Source organism: Sceloporus occidentalis, unplaced genomic scaffold (assembly GCF_023333645.1).
Source record: "Sceloporus occidentalis isolate IW3139 unplaced genomic scaffold, rSceOcc1.0.p SCAF_4, whole genome shotgun sequence".
Taxonomy (NCBI): Eukaryota; Metazoa; Chordata; class Lepidosauria; order Squamata; family Phrynosomatidae; genus Sceloporus; species Sceloporus occidentalis.
The window spans coordinates 181839222-181856973 of record NW_028316984.1 but is presented as its reverse complement, the minus strand read 5'-3'; the positions used below and the strand labels follow the sequence as shown (position 1 = coordinate 181856973).

The 17752-nt window shown below is 39.5% G+C and overlaps 1 protein-coding gene across 5 annotated transcripts in view; it reads left to right on the top strand.

Moving 5' to 3' along the window:
- BCL11B (BCL11 transcription factor B) overlaps positions 1 to 16460 on the top strand; it is a 175207-nt gene extending 158747 nt beyond the window's left edge. For 3 of the 5 annotated variants that reach the window (XM_089522497.1, XM_089522500.1, XM_089522495.1), the window contains one exon: positions 2837 to 7316. In XM_089522497.1, the coding sequence (XP_089378623.1) occupies positions 2837 to 4848 (2012 nt within the window). In that variant the 3' untranslated portion in view covers positions 4849 to 7316. Of the gene's footprint in view, positions 1 to 2836; positions 7317 to 12717 lie in introns of those variants that run through there. The other 2 variants (XM_089522498.1, XM_089522496.1) reach the window with 2 other exon arrangements.
- Positions 16461 to 17752: the final 1292 nt, after the last annotated feature.

Genomic DNA, 17752 nt, shown 5'->3' with positions numbered 1-17752 from the left:
GAACGACTTAGGGAGCTGGGGATGTTCAGCCTGGAGAAGAGAAGGTTAAGAGGTGATATGATAGCCTTGTTTAAATATTTGAAGGGATGCCATATTGTGGAGGGAGCAAGCATGTTTTCTGCTGCTCCAGAGAATAGGATCTGGAACTATAGGAAAAGAAATTCCACCTCAACATTAGGAAGAACTTCCTGACAGTAAGGGCTGTTCAACAGTGGAACACACTCCCTTGGAGTGTAGTGGAATCTCCCTCCTTGGAGGTCTTTAAGCAGAGGCTGGATGGCCATCTGTCAGGGATGCTTTGATTTGGATTTCCTGCATGGCAGGGGGTTGGACTGGATGGCCCTTTCGGTTTCTTCCAACTCTATTATTCTATGATTCTATGATTTTAGGCAATTCATAGTCTGTCAGCCTCAGAGGAAGGCAAAGGCAAACCACCTTTGAACAAATCATGCCAAGAAAACTCTGTGATACTTTCACCTTAAAGTGTCCATAAGTTGGCAATGACTTGATGGCATATAACAATAGCAGCGATTAACTAGTGAGTTTGGTGAGGCTCAGGGAAGAAAGAAGTCTTTAAAAGCTTGACCAAACTGACACTCACACAATTTGTTGTGTTCTGACTCTTTGGGAGCAGTGCTTTTCAAGCTGTGAAGGACCAGCAATCCCCCCACCAATGTGTCAGGCATCGGTACCATATTTGGATCCACTGACTACAACTGCTACTCCCCACAGATTGGCAGTGTATTGTTTGCAGACAAATGCTGGTCCAAGGACTCCCATTTTGAGTAGTCCTGTTCTACAATATACACAAAGCATTCAAAACAGTTCTCCCACCCTTGTCTCTGTCAACCAGGACAGAATTATGAACTAGGGATCCAGATTACACCTGTGCATTACTTCTGGTGCAGCCCTAGCATGTTAATCCCTCGCTTCCTGAGGATGAGTGGGAGATTGTTGCCTGCTCCAATCATGTGGGGGACTGAATCTTATTTTTTCATTCTGTTTTGCCATACCCATGACAAGCTTCCATAGTTAACACAATAGGAAAAATGCCAGAGCCCCCAAACACTGGTGGGACATTGGCAAGTCTGCCCACTTCTTTACCATATTCCAACAGGATGCAAGCCACGTGGAAAAGAAAATGGTCTCTTGCTCTTTCATGCCTCCTCTTTACTGCTGCCACAGACAAATTGGAAGGAAGAGATAGTATCAAATGAATGCTTCAGAATTTGGAATGGACTTTTGGAAGCAGGGATTTAGCTATAACCAGGATTTGCCAGTAGTTCAGTCTGACAGTGGAAATGCCCACTATTAAAATTATTGTGTGCGCATTTTGTGCATTCAGGAATCATTGGGTTTCCAAGGACAGATTTTCCAGTTAGCAAACTCACATGTGTCTTCCATATTTGCCTCCTATTAAATTCTAAATCAGAATTGCTTTTCAAAATTTGAGTGCAGTTACTGAGGGGAGAAAGCAGGAGTTGACTGGTAAGATAAAAAAAGAAGATAAAATATTCTAGCTTTTCTGTATGAAATGATGATGGACACTCATACTTTCTTTTGGAACCCAGTTCAAGTACAGCCCTAATAGAATGTTGCACTGGAACATGAGAGACTCACATTCAAACACTTCTCGGAGTGTGCCAGGTGAAATCTATGAATCTCCTCGGTTTTAAACAGGAATCTCTCCTAGCTACAGTGCCATAGTCCCCACTCAGTTTTCAGGGGCTCCACCACAGACCCATAGCTCTCCCATGGGTATAATAGGAACCGTAGCAATTGGGTCTATAGGTTTTAGTTAAGGACTGGAATCTTGTTGGTGTCTTACACTTGTATAAGTTGCCCTGTGGCAGCAGTTGGAGATTTTTGAATGGTTGCATTCACTTCAAAGTTGCAGAAGCACACCTGTTGCATGCCAGTTGCATTCTGCATGGATGCACACTTGCATTTGGTTGTACATTAAGTTGAGGATTTGGTTTCTTGGTTCAGTTCTACAACATTATCTTTCAACACAAGGGTTGTGTAACACAGTGTGTACCTAGACAACCTAGCCAATATATTAATTAGTTTGAATAAGGGCAAAGTTCTGAGGTGTTCTGAGACTGTTTTGTTTCTAGTCTGTGTTCAGCAATATGGAATGAAAAGAAGAAGATCCTGAATGGGCAATTGTTGCTTAATAAACAATTAAGTTATATTTCAGGATCTCAAAAGACACCTAACATTATTTTTTAAATTTTTTAAAGATTCTTTAAAAAAAATTCCAAGGAGTCCAACATAATATATGTGATTTTCTTTCTACCCTGTTTAATCCTCACAACAACTCTACAAGGTAGGTTAAGCCCCAGGTCATCTCATCTGCTTAATTTAAAATAGTGTTTTTAATACATTTCTTAGTTACATTTCAAGACTTCAGTGTCTTAAAATATAAAATGGTTGTTGATGACTGTGCTGGGATTTGAATGAATAATTTTGAAATAAAGTTAGAACTATTCTTCTTGCTACTGGAAGAGACTTGTTTGAATTGCATAAACTAATTTGATTTATATCCCTACTATAATATAGTATATAATATTATGTAGCATATAAATCCATAAGATTAAATGTGTTATACTTTACTGCAATTTTGTTGCTGTATCATAAACAGATTGTGAATAGTTGAGAAAGATTATTTTCTTTTTGTAATAAAGATTCATAAAAACAAATAGAAGTACTGTATAATAACTATTTGGGGGAAATGTGTGTTTGAAGTTTTCCTCTTTTGTTACTTTTCTGATTGTTTTTCCTCTCTCTCTCTCTCTCTCTTTCCCTTTTCCCCCTTCTTCTTCCCATTATGTAGGTAAAGATGAGCCTTCAAGCTATATTTGCACAACATGCAAGCACCCTTTTAATAGCGCTTGGTTCTTGCTTCAGCATGCCCAGAACACACATGGATTCCGCATCTACCTGGAAACAAGTCCTTCAAACAGCTCCCTTACTCCACGCATCACCATCCCTCCTCCTCTGGGACCCGAGACTGTTGCACAGTCCCCGCTGATGAATTTTCTTGGCGACAACAACCCCTTTAGTCTCTTACGAATGACAGGTCCCATCCTGCGTGATCATCCTGGCTTTGGTGAAGGTCGGCTCCCCAACACACCTCCCCTCTTCAGCCCACCACCTCGTCATCATCTGGATCCACATCGCCTTAGTGCCGAAGAAATGGGGTTAGTTGCCCAGCATCCCAGTGCCTTTGACAGAGTCATGCGTATAAACCCCATGGCAATTGAATCGCCAGCGATGGATTTTTCCAGAAGGCTTCGAGAACTGGCAGGGAACAACTCCACCCCTCCACCAGTCTCTCCTAATCGCAACAACCCTATGCATCGCTTGTTGAATCCTTTCCAGCCAAGCCCTAAATCTCCTTTTTTGAGCACCCCGCCCTTGCCACCAATGCCCCCAAGCAGCACTACGCCTCCTCAGCCTCAGGCTAAAAGTAAGTCCTGTGAATTTTGTGGGAAAACATTCAAGTTCCAGAGCAATCTCATTGTCCACCGGCGCAGCCACACAGGAGAGAAGCCCTATAAATGCCAGCTCTGTGACCATGCTTGTTCCCAAGCCAGCAAGCTAAAACGCCATATGAAAACACATATGCACAAAGCTGGGTCCATGACGGGAAGGTCAGATGATGGTCTGTCTGCTACAAGCTCCCCTGAGCCTGGCACAAGTGAACTCACTGGAGAGGGACTAAAGTCTAGTGAGGCAGACTTCAGGAATGAGAGCGATCCTTCTCTAGGCCATGATAATGAAGAAGAGGAAGAGGAGGAGGAGGAGGAGGAGGAACTGGAAAATGAAAGTAGACCCGAGTCGAGCTTTAGCATGGACTCAGAACTAAGTCGTAACCGAGAGAATGGTTCCAAGTCGCTGCCAGATGAAAAGTCACTTGTCCTGGGAAAAGTGATAGAGAATGTAAGCCTCGGTACCATCCAGCAATACAGTGACATGCTGGCTGAAAAGCAGAAAAGGGGTGGCTTCATGAAGAGGTCTTCAGATCAACGGGATCTCTGCCCTCGAGACCTTTGTCAAAGAGACACAGGTGACGAAGACTCAGTCGCTGGAGAACTTGATCGCACTGAAGAAGGGACCGTCAATGGTAGAAACTTTGGTCCAGGTGAGCCCTTTCCAAGCCTGTTCCCCCGCAAGCCCACCCCCATCACAAGCCCCAGTTTAAATAACTCATCAAAAAGAATAAAGATAGAAAAAGATCTGGACTTGCCACCAGCAACAATAATACCTTCTGAAAATGTTTACTCACAATGGCTGGTAGGTTATGCAGCATCAAGGCACTTCATGAAGGATCCATTTCTAGGATTCACAGATTCCCGACAATCCCCCTTTGCAACTTCTTCTGAGCATTCCTCAGAGAATGGAAGCCTGCGTTTCTCCACTCCACCAGGTGATATGCTGGATGGCGGTCTCTCAGGGCGCAGTGGGACAGCAAGTGGAGGCAGCACGCCCCATATCAGTGGACCTGGCCCCGGTCGACCCAGTTCAAAGGAAGGACGGCGGAGCGATACTTGCGAGTACTGTGGCAAAGTCTTTAAGAACTGCAGTAACTTAACGGTGCATCGCAGGAGCCACACAGGAGAGCGGCCTTACAAATGTGAGCTCTGCAACTATGCATGTGCCCAGAGCAGTAAGCTGACACGTCATATGAAAACACATGGCCAGATAGGGAAGGAGGTCTACCGCTGCGACATTTGCCAGATGCCCTTTAGTGTTTACAGCACTCTGGAGAAACACATGAAAAAGTGGCATGGTGAACATTTGCTGACAAATGATGTCAAAATTGAGCAGGCAGAAAGAAGCTAAGGCCTCCGCTGGGTTAAAATCTGGGGTCTAGGTAACATTTAAGTTGTACAGTTTTAACTATTGCCAACTAAGAAAAAGCTGACCTAACTTGCCTCCATAAACATAACTTAGCATAACTATGGCAGGTGCCAGAATTTGGCACTTAAATATAACCTGTGTCTACAAAGTTCTATTAAACCTGAGGATTGGTTAAGGCAGTAAAAATTGTGAAGCCTTTTAACTGTGCAATAATTTCTGTATTTATTCGGTTATTTTGTATTTTTTTTTAATTTTTGGCATGTGCAGGTACTTTTTTTTTTAAAAAAAAATACTTTTTCTGTTTTAGATTTCCTTTAAAATTTTGTTGGATATCCCATTCTAATTTTACCCAGTAGTAACCTGAGATTATTTGCATTGCAGGGGGAGATGCATATCAATTTAAATTATAATTTTAGAGGGCCGCTGCTTTGTTGAAATTTATGCTAAGCATGTGTAATTTCTTGTGAAGAAGCCAACATTTTAAGTAATAATTTTCTATTTCCAAATTCTTTTCTCTTTCTCTCTCTTTTTGCTGTCCTTTAAAAAGAAAAGAAAGAAAATCTTTTGAAAATTAGAAAATTTAAAATAGAACCGCGGATAACAATCTTTAAAAAAAGTAGCACTTTCTTTTTGAATTTGGATCTGTTATGTAGCACTGATGATGCCACTAAAATAGAGGCCTTTATAGGAAAAGAAAATTTTCTTTACACACTTCCAGAGCAGAAGTTGTGAGCACTGAAAAGAAATGGGCATAGGTGTTTTCTAAAGGCAGCTATAGTCATACAAGCGATAGCAAGAATTGTGCATTATTAGTAGGGTATTTGTTTCAGATGCAAATTTTCATCATTCTGCCATTTTAAAATGGTTCCTAAAATAAAGAGAACTTGAGAACCTTGACAGTAAGCATGTGCAAATATTAGGAAGCATGACAGAAAGGAAACCTTGCTTGTTTTTCTCGTAGGCACCATTTATGCTGGTGCCTTGTCCTATTAAATATTATGCACACAAAAATTGGAGTTCTCACTTGATGGTCTGAAAGGGGAATCACAGCTATAACTAATCATTCCTTAGGAACTGGAGTAATGGACCGAGTCATGTTTTATACTGACTAATAAGTCTGTGTATGTGCAGCTATATGCATGTACATAGAAGATACTGGCTTAGTTTGATTAGGGCTGTCATCCTGGTAAGAAATCTTAGCTGATGAATCAGATTAAATCTACTTAAGTTTGGATATGACTAAAACAGTACATTTGAATCTAAAAAGCCATATTTTTTTTAAGATGGCACATGTATATGACATAGTAGGTGCTCATCTTAAAAGAGACGTTTCTTCCTGAAGTAACATGCTTTTGATAGACAATGTCCCAGGTATAGTCCCTGTCATCTAGATTGGACTGGGGAAAAAACCTCCCTAAAACTTTGCGTAGCCATTCTTAGTGTAGATGGTACTGAGCTAAATATTCTGTGTTCTTAAGATAGAAATGCTACTTTTAATATGATGCCATCTTATCTGATGTTTGTAGGATGATGTAAAACAACTAGAGCTTAGAAAACATAGGCTCTATACAGGGGAGTTACGATGCAGTGTTCGCACGCTGAATCCCGTAACTCCGCCCCTAGGGCACCATTTTGGCATGCATCGGTTTACACAGCAAACGCCATCATGACGCTCCTCCAGTGCTGCATCCACATGATGCAGCACCGAAAGGGCATCATAAAGCTGTGCTGCCACACCTATGGCACCCCTTGGAGGATACAAAAAAGAGCCACTTTTTGCGGCTCTTTTTTGCGCTCTCTGGAGGCTGGATCAGGGTGTGGCATGAAGTTGCCACGGCCCCAATCCGGCCAGTAAAGGGGTGGCTGCATGCCAACCATCTGTACAACCCCTTAGTTTTTTTTTTCAATAACTCTTATCCCAACTCCCTCCATGTGGAGACTGGAGTCAAAAAGAAGTTCTGTAAAACAAACAACATTTGAAAAACAAAAACAAATATATAGCCCAGTTAATCATGGATGTTTTCTTAATCAGACAACACAGCAGTAGGAGATGTTAATCCTTGTGCTTGTTGATGCTCTAGTAACATAAACCTGTATAAAAATCTCCTGTTCTAGCTCAATCAATAGAATGAACAAAACAAACCATTTGTTATATATTCTCTTTAAAAAAATTAGCAATTTGTAATTCTTGCATATGTGGATGAAAAAAGTGAAGATTTATATCTCCAATTACTGCTGCATGGCAGCTGGTTAGCACCCATACTAATTAACAAGTCTATACATAAACAGAGTTCTGTAAGGGTACGCATATTGGGGTCAGACTAGATGTTCACTTCATATATAACATGCAGAAGAAAAGCTGTGTCTTAATTGTCATTGGAATTGGGGAATATAAAAGAACTGTTTTCTTGGTTTTTTTTTTTAAATTTTCTGATTAACCCAGATTATTTAGAGTACACTCTTACCTCGGGATACGAACGCGCCGGGATACGAAATTTTCGGGTTACGGAAAAAAAATAAAATAAAAAATATTTCCGGGTTACGAAGGTTATTCCGGGTTACGAATAACCTTTTGGTGCTTTTTGGCGCTATTTCGCACCAAATCGCGGCTTCTCTGCATTAGCGCCTATGGCTTTCTCGGCTTACGAAGACTTCCGGGTTACGAAAATGGCGGCGGAACGGATTAAATTCGTAACCCGAGGTAAGAGTGTAGTTAAAACAGAAGGGCTCCAAAGACATCAGTGATCTGAGCATTAAAGTGGGATATTTCCTTTCACTGTAAGTGGAAAGTGGTATACATTGGGGCAGAAAATCATACTTTCACAGGTTGAGCATCCCTTATCAAGGAATCTTAAATACTCCAAAATCTAAAATTGTCTACATGTTTGGCTAAGGTAATGATACCTTTGCTTTCTGATGGCTCAATGTGCACAAAATTCATTTTATGCAAACATTATTAAAATATTGTGCATAAAATTACCTTTAGACTATGTGTGTAAAGTGTACATGAAACAAATAAATATCATATTTAGACTTGGGTCCCATCTCCAAGATCTCATTATGTATATGCAAATATCCCAAAATCCAATAAAAATAATAATCCAAAACACTTTGGACCCAGGTATTTCAGATAAAAGATATTCAACCTGTATATGCTGGCAGTATCTGTACAGAGAGTGACTGCTGAACAAGGAGAGTTTAAGTTGTAGCAGAAAGCTCAATGAAAATGTTGGCCCATGTTACAGCTGCTGTGAAAAAAACATATTTCATGTTGGGGATCATGAGAAAAGTAATTGCAAACAGAATTGCTGGTATTAGGATGCCTTTATATAAAACAGTGGTTCATATATGTGTAGAATACTATGCACTGTTCTGGTTATTGAATCTCTGAAAGGATAATGTAGAGCTGAACAAATACAGAAAGGAGAACCAAGATGATCAAGGTGCAGGAACAACTCCCCACTGAGAAAAGGTTATATTTAGGGCTGCTTTAGTGTAGGAAAAGAAGATTAGCAAGGGAGACACAACAGAAATGGATCAAGTTATGTGTGGTGTGGAGACAGTGGACAGGAAGGTATTTTACTCCTCTCTTGATATTAAAAACTGGGGTCATCCAGCAGAGCTTAACAGTGGGAAGATTCAGGACAGATAAAAGGATGTAGTTCTTCACACACAGTTCTTCATTGTTAAACTAGGGACCCAGATGAAGTGCTGGCTACCAACCTGGTTGGCTTTAAAGATACACTTATGACAGATGAAGCTATCCATAGCTGCTAGTCATGGTGACTATTGCCTTCAGTATCTGAGAAGGAATGTCTCACAGTATCAGTTCTTGGAAAATATGAACAAGTGAGCGTTCTTGCACTGGTGGCCTTTTTTTAAATATTTTCATAGGCACTTGGTTGATCACTCTGCATGTACACCTTTGATCTGATTCAGAACAGTTCTTATTTATCAAGTTTTCCTCTGTTAATTACAGATGGAGGTGATGGTTTCTTTGGAACACAATCAGTTAAGAGGAGAGGCTTCTGTTTTCCCAGTTTGATAAGAGCAACCTCATTTCCACCCATGCAGTCAGGCAGAATGTTTACATATGATGGTTTTAGTAGTATCAGTTGGAATCTTTTATCTAAAGGGTTCTTGTATGTAAAGTGGGGCAGATTAGTCTGGTCACACTGAAGGAAAGGGAAAACATAAGTTATTCTCTCTGTGTATGTTGTCTTCAAAGTTAGGGTTTGTTCCATAAATGCACATACATGCTGGCTGTAGTTAAGTAAAGGAAAACCTGATTGGTCACTGCATGTTAAATATTTACTGAACATCTAGATTGCCCTGACTCTACTGAATTGAAAATGAGTCTTTTGCTGCCATAAAAATCTAACAAATCGCGATAAGAAAATTGCAGAACATAGATCATCGAGGCCATTGAGCCACATCACATCCTTCCCAGAGCCCAATGGCTAATCTAATGTGAATGGCAATTCATTCCCTAGTCCAGTTATGGCAGTAGCATGAAATCTAGAAAAGTAATTTATCCCCTATCCTGAACTTCATTGTTTCAAATAATTTGCCAGCACCAGTGCTCCTAATATTTCTATGAGGCACTCATGGATCACTTTGATACATTCAGGCATTATATAATTATAATTCCCTGTGGGGAGACAGTGTGTCTGGGATGAATGATGCTGGTTCCACACTTGCATCTCCTGTTCACCCTGCCATCCCTCCATCCATGTGGTGTTGCTAGCTAGGGTGTCACCCAGTGCAGAGGGTGTCACCCAGGAAGGATGTGTATTCACTCCGCCTGCTGCTCAGTAACTGGGATTCCTCAGGAAGAAAGCCTGGTGATGGAGCAGCCAGGAAGGGTGAGTGTTTGCCTCTACTATTTTCCATTGCTGAGCTTACTCCCTAGGGAGAAAGCCTGATGACGGAGCAGTTGGCAAGTGTTAGTATTTGTCTCTCCTGCCAGCCTAACTGGGTGTCACTCCATGTGGCCCGCATTCCCTGCATCCCTCCCAGTGACACCGCTTATGGTATGGAATCCTAGTTGTGCAGGATTCTAAATGGGATGTCTCACATGCTTGAAGCATGCATGCCTCTGTAGATAAGCATCACTAACTTGTGGATGATAGGGCACTGTAGCCATTGGAGATGTGAAGCTGGGACTGATGGGCATAATCTTGGTCCCTCCATCCACACAACCTGTAATCACTTGTACAGCTGAGCTCATCTTATACATCTGTCTTTTAAATGGCTACTTTTAAAGAGCAGCATATTTAACAAGAAGAATTTGTGGGCTCTAAACTGCCCAATATTCAAGTGATAATCAACTGGCAGAACACCTTGTGGTTGTCTTACTAGAGAGAAACTAAATGCAGAGCACCAGCCACCAGAAGTTTACTTTTCTGGTTGGCTATCTGTGGTATAAAAGCAGAGACTTGGCAAGTCACAATACATGGCTGGTAGGTTGTAGACAGTTGGTGAATATTAATTGGTGCAGATCTTTTATTTAATGACATGCTGATACCAGTAAATAAGGTTACAATAACTACAGGCTGAACACTCATTGAAATGTTTGTTAGGAATATCTGCTATCTCAGGATAGGAATGAGAACAGAATAAAACACATGTACCTCTCTATTTGCTTATTATGTGGCCTCAGTTTGTACAGGAATATGTAATTTGCTTAACTTTACAGTTGTGAACCTGGCCTTAATCTAAATATACTAACTGCCTATATTATACTCTACCAAAAGCAACAGAGATCAGCAAGGCTAGTATACCATTCCCAAGTGCTAGGCTAGCGTCCATGTGGCATTTTTGCCATTAAAATGAACTATTCTCAAATAATGCACAGTTGTGTTATTGTAAACAAAATAGATCAAGATCAACAAACCTTGCCCTTTTAGAATAGTGCCACTGAAATAGACTGTAAATATTGACATGTTGTATGTTTAAGAAGATTCTGTGAATTGCAGCCTCAAAAAGGTGAAAACACAATGTTTCAATAAACTCTTATTTGGAATTACAGAAATTGAGTCCTATAAAAATAAGGCTTTAGGTGCAAGAACTCTTAAATACTTGATCTAAAAGCTCAATTCGCCTTTGACATTCTAAATTAATTTGGACAGGGGCTAAATTAGCATATTTTGAAGTTAATATTTTAAACTTTATTTCCCCTCATTCGTTTCCATTCTGCTTTTATTCCAGTCACGTTTTATATATTGCTTAGGGGTATTGGATATCTTTGCTTATATAAAGTCTCTTATTCCAGTAGCTTGCATAATACAGAATATTTTCAGGCCCTTCTGAAACCTCCTTTGAATTTAATGGAAGACACCAGATCACTTTGGTGTTATTTCTGTTTGAAATTGTTACTCAGCGGCCCTTTTCCTCTTGAACTTCAACATAGTGAAGTCAGTGGAAAGACCACTATTGACTTACTGCTTGCAACATTTTTGGAGAAGAAATAGTATCTTGTATAATTAAAATATGACAGCTCAAGCTGATCAACATGTTCTGCTCTTTTGTTATTTAGTCCTGTGCCTCTTCATGTGAGAGGTAAATTCCTGGAGGAAGCATGGGCAGCTGTAGCCTCCATTGAACACCCCTCACCCACCTTCCAGATCAGCTTGTGTGTGTTGACTGGTCAACAGAGTTTAAGCTGTTATAAGCTTGGAGCTATGCTGATTGGCAGGGTGGTGGAAGAATGGGACATCTTTTATTTTTCCAAAGGTTTGGCCTCCATTTGTATCTCATGTGGGGATACTGTGGTTCTGTATGGTTGTGATCCAGAGGTGAGGAACCTTTGGCCCTCCAAATGTCCTAGCCAGCAAGGAATATTGTAAGGAATTGTGGAAACTATGATCCAAAAAACATCTACAAAAAAACTAGTGTCCCACATGTTACCTCGGTGGTGGCTGTCAAGTCAGTGGGATGATTAATCTGCTCTGGATTTTAGCCCAGACTTTAAAGTAGCTGTTCGAGGTGCTTGCTTGTATACCCCAAATAAATTCACCACTTTGGATGGGCCACTTATAATTCAGACTACAATGCAGAACAGATACACCACCCCATTGATACAGCAGCCATCAAATGCACTGAGTGCCCCACCTCCATTCTAATCCCATATCTTTTTATTTTTTAATTTTCCAGAATAGCTGTGCTCATCTGAATTGTGAATTGACCATTAAAAAAAATTGGCTTCTAAAATCTTGGGTAGACCAATATATTCAATCTCATTTCCTAGGGAGATTTTCTGAGACATAATTTCAATTCCCCTGATTAAGTCTATCAAGACAGTAGGCAATGTTGTGAAAGTTACACATTTTGATTCTGTTGACCCGCACTTTAAAACTTTTTGTTTGCTTTCAAGACCAGCGGCTTCTGAACAAGAAATTACAGCATTTTTATCTTTGCTTGGCCCAGAGGTGGGTGAAACTATTAAGGGGGGACATCTGAGATTAAGTGTCAGTGTTGCTAAGCATGGCATTCACAATACTGGCACTATAAAGAAAAAATAATAATTTATTGGACAGTTTTTCTGCTGCCATTCAATTTGATGTGAGTGCCTTGAAAACTGATCTTCCTATTTGAGTCTCTTGAGACAAATGCAAACATTTTTGTGAAATGAAAAGACTTTAAAATAAAGTTAGAACAAGAAAAGTACATTCTTTAAGGTTGTTAAAAAAACAAGAGCCACATTTACTTAAAAAACAAAAAACAAAAAAACCTGGTTGAAGATAGTGGACATGAAAATGCCATAAGACCCAATCAAATGAAGATGTATATCCAGCACAACTTCGGACATCCATTTGCTGAATTGTTCTCAGCCTTTTTCTTTTTTTTCAGGACAACGCTGCTTAGGAAATGGAATGGAAATGATTTACTGCTGAATTAAAACTCAAATGACACAAATTGCAAGTTGTTATCATTGAATGAAAAAAAATTCAGGAACAACGGCTAATTTTTTTAAAAGTTAAATTTTGTGCACTCTGTCTTAAAATACGTTTACAGTATTGAATACATACAAGGGTAAAAAAATTGTGTGTATGTGTGTTTGAGCAATCTCTCTCTCTCTCTCTTTCTCTCTCTCTCTCTTTTTTTTTCAAAGTTTGCTTAATAGGTTATTAAAATGCCATAATGGCCATGTGTATATTGTTTTCTTTTGGTGACGGGGTTTTAGTATATATTATATATATTAAAATTTCTTGATTACTGTAAAAGTGGACCAGTATTTGTAATAATGGAGAATGCCTGGGCATTTTACAAAACCAGAAAGAAAAAAAAAACTTTTTCTCTTTTTTCCTTGAAAATGTTGCAGTAAAATTTAAATGGTGGGTCTATAAATTTGTTCTTGTCACTGTAACTGTAAAGTCTGAGTTTTAGTAATTTTTTTTCTGCCTTGGGTGTTGAATTTTTATTTCAAGAAAAAATGTATAGAAACTTGTATTTGGGGATTAAAAGGTGACTGCTACACCATGTAGAAAAAGTACGTAGAAAAAAATGCTTAATATTGTTATTGCTTTGCAGATTAAAAAAAAAATTCACATTTCTGACCTGTACCTATTTTTATCTCCCCCCCCCCCATCCCCTTCTTCTGGAATGGATATTGATATTGGTTGATTCATATAATGTAGGCACTTGCTGTATTTTTACTGGAACTTGTAATTTTTTAACTGTACGCTTGTCCTTTTAAAGGGATTTAATGTACTTTTTTTGTTAGTGAATTTGGAAATAAAAATAAAAACAAACAAACAGGCTGCCATAATATATTTTTTTTAATTTGGCAGGATAAAATAGTGCAAAAATTAATTTGTATGTCAAGACCTTATTGTACAGAAGAAGAAGAAAATAAATGGGTTGTTTGACAACCTGTGGGTACAAAAAACAAAACAGTGATTATTTTTAATTATTAGTTGGGAGGGCTGGGTTGATTATCAAGTTTTATTTCATTCTAGGTTTTCAGTTCACATTTTAGTTGTGTGTGTATGTGTGTGTGTGTGTGTATATATATATATATAATTATATATATATATACACATATAATTTTTTTTCTGTCAGAAATGGCCTACAAAAAAAAAATAAGTGCTGTTCCTACAGGGCAGTAATAACTTTGAAGCTGCCTGGACCCCTTGTATCAAGGCCTTCCCAGGTATAGTTGAACTATGATGGATGGCTGTTGCCAGTTGTTGTTAAGTGAAATTCAGTTTTTGTGAAGATGTTTGACGTAACATTCCACAGATGCCCCCCCCCCCCCTTTCTTTTTTTAGTAACAGAGAGGTGACTTTTCCTGGCAAATTTAAAGCTTTCTAGCCCTGGTCCAATGAACTGCATATCTGTGCTTAAGATACTCAGTGCTACTAGTTTAGATGGCATCTAACACCTACTGAGAGGTGAAAAGGCCTCTATGTAGTCCTAACACCATCACCGGCACTGTTGACCATCACTGTGTCAGCCATCTGTTAGGGCAATATGTATCCAGACCTCAGCCCATCTGATTCTGCAAAATTTTATGCTATGTACAGTACCCTTTTGCTTGACTGGGTCATGATCCAGAGTCCTTGCTGGATCAGGGCACCTGTTATCACCCCGTCCGCATCCTCTTCACAGGTTTAAGGTGAGGCTGTTCTAAAAGGGAAACAAGAATGAAGAAAGAGCAGTGTTTTCTTGGTACAACTGTAAATTGGAATGAATTAAAAATTGGTCCAGGCACACCCCATTCCCCTCCCTCCCTCCCTGTCAAAAAGGGACCATGTACAGGTTTCCCCGCTGTCTGCTTTGCTGCTGTTGACTCCTAATTGTACATTCCATAAATTTCTCAAATAGTTGAAGGACTGGGATGAAATTCTGTGCCTTTTCAGTTATCAAATTCTTTCCCTGCCCCTGGCTGTTTGCTTTGTTTTGTTTTTAAAATAGGGAAAGGCAGGAGAAAATGTCAAATTAGTTATAAACTACTGAGGATAATTTTAAAGGAGGGACTCAGAATTATTAACGGTGTGTGAAATAATGGCAGTGAAAATAGGAAAGTGTACATTATGAGTTAGAGCTAGAGTTTATCTCAGGTGAACAGAAAGCTTAAGGTCCAGTGGAGGAATCCCTTTGACAGAAAGGGAAGAGGTCTTGGTGGATTTCTGCTGCAGTCTCCTATGGTCCCTACTGCTACCTTTATGGTTGTTTGGAAGACTGCTTCCTCCCTTTGGAACAGTGGGAGAGGAGCTGGTGCTGAAGGAAGGAGAATTGATGAAGTTTGTCTCCTCCCTATTTCTGCCATCAGGAGTGTTCTGGGCTTGAGTCTCCTTGAGGAATGCTCCTGTCAGCAGAAAAGAAGCTGGATTCAACCCATTATGTCAAGTCATGGACCCATCACAATGCCAGGGATGCATTGGACAGTAGTATCTGGACTAGGCAAAATTAGGGATAAAATTCCTTTTTAAAAAGGAAAAAGTCCTACTGTAGAACTGTCCACAAGTTCTAATTTCTAATGAACACCAGAGTTTATTTCAGAGTTCAGTATCAGTTTCTTGTAGGCATCATTCACTCTACAAATGGTAACTTACCCTGGCATAAATTCAGAAAACTGAGTGAAGATTCCCCTCTCCTTGGAGATTTAATCCTTGTATCATGTTATCTAAAAACCAGTTCCATACTGAAGTGAATTCACTTCTGAGCACCACACAACCCTTTTCATTTTGGGTGAATGAAGATCTGAACCACCACCAGCATCTTTCCAAGTGACTTGAATTGCTGAGAACCTACCATTAGACACTCTGATCTCTAAAGCACAAACATTGTGTTTAGTGAAACCATGATTCCTTTCTTCCTACTTTTAGGAATCTTGCTTTACAAGACCATAAGCACAATATGGCAGACATGTCATAACTATTTCTGCTGCCATAACAATTTTTACACTGCTAAAATTTATTAGAATTAACTGTGTTACATTAGAATTACTCCATACCACATAGTTCTGCTCCAGTAAAAAGGTGTGCATGGAACATTTTTGGTGTGTTTACAAGATTTTTTTTTTTTTTGGGGGGGGAGGCTATGACATGAAAAACATAGATGTACGCATACATCTTAGTACAGCATTTCATCCTAGTCCTGATTAAATACAGTCCAAGATTTTGTTTTCACAAGCAAACTCATTTTATGGTGCTCTTTGTATTTTAGAACTGCAAAGCAGAGTAACATTGATTTCAGTTGTTTGCATTTGTACCGGCAAGGGAAACTATTTTTATTACCTTTTCTATTACTTATTGTATGAGCTTTTGTTGTTTACTTGGAGGTTCTGTCTTTTACAACAAGTTTGGAACTATTTATTATTGTTTGGTATTTGTGGTCCATTTTAAAAAAAATGGAGCACTTTTTTATTATTATGGATAAAAATGTTGAGATGGCAGGAGGTCATTTCAATATCACTTAGTGAAATATTTATTGTTCCTTTTATTCTCTGTACAAGACTTTTTGGCCTCTTTCCCCCCTTACTGTCACATTGTTGAGTTCAGCATGTGTCTACCATTTCATTTGTACGCTCGTTCAAAACAACGTTTGTTCCAGTTTCAAGTTATTAAAAAAAATAAATAAATTGGACATTGACTTGATCTCCAAATATTGTCTTCACTGCTTCTTTAGAACTGAAACGAGTTTGAACTCACATGGTTGTAAGATAAGCATACTGTTATTCACTCTCCCCCTGCCCCTGTAAACTTTAGTGGGAGTGGAGTAGAACTTTTCCAGGGTGTTGTAAGAGAAAACAACATTGTTTCTACTTGGATTCAAAGGGCAAGAGTCTGCAAAGTCTCTACAACACTAGAATGTGAAGACTGAAAGCACAAATTAAACATGAGAGCATGATTGCATGTTCTTACTTATCACTTTGGGAGGTGAAGAACAAAATGCTTCCACATCAATGGAGCTTACAGAAACTGACCAGGCTGGCACTGGCAGTTGAATTTTACTTCAACATTGGCAATGGGCCAGGATCTTCTACTTCTAGGCAGCAGCCTACCTTAATGCATGCAAGGCAGGCCATATAGATGACACAACTCTGTTCTCTCACAGAAGGGAATTTGTAGTATTGCTTTTGCCACCCCATCTTACCCACCTATGACACTCACTGAGGTAATTTCTTCATTGTCTTATGATGGAGATGGTCCTCGGGTTTTTTCAGTACCAGCAAGCTCACTTCTAGTTGCTCAGTACTTTATTATCTCTCTTTAAATTTGAATAGACTTATGACAATGGGAGGATCTGTGACTCTCAGGCAGCCTTTGCCACTAAGTGCCTACAATGGCAGCACCTTGGCTGCTGGAGGAATCAAGAAGGTCATTCACATACCACTAAACAAGCTTTCTGCTTCTTAAAACAAACACTAAGATGAAAGAGTGACCCAAGGAAAATTTAAGCAGCTGGGCTGGAGTTTAGTGAAAGGGTGGGAAGGTGAACAACAGAAATTCCACTGCAGCTTGTAGGGTGCAACACTGAAAATTCTAGGTGGACAATGAGTTTAGGAACGCTGCATGTGCATGTGTTTATAGGTGTGTGCATTTATTCATGCATCTTGAAGCAGATATATAGTTATTTTGGGTGGAGGTCGAGGTGGAGTAAGAGGTACTAGGAATAGGTAGATCAAAAGTCCAGTTGGAAGTCCCTCAAAGCTCAAAGACTGAGTGCTAGGTGAAAGAATCAGGAATGCAACATTTCAGAATTTTGCGCAGAGAACTAAGGGTGATTAATTCATTTAAATAGTCCAGATTTCACACTTTGAGTATAATTAATTGCATATTAAGATGCTTGCCCTTTGGCAAGAGTAGAGATGGGATCAGCTTCTTACATTTAGCCCACTCATTGCTCTTCATTTAGCATCTTCTCTCTGACCTCTTGT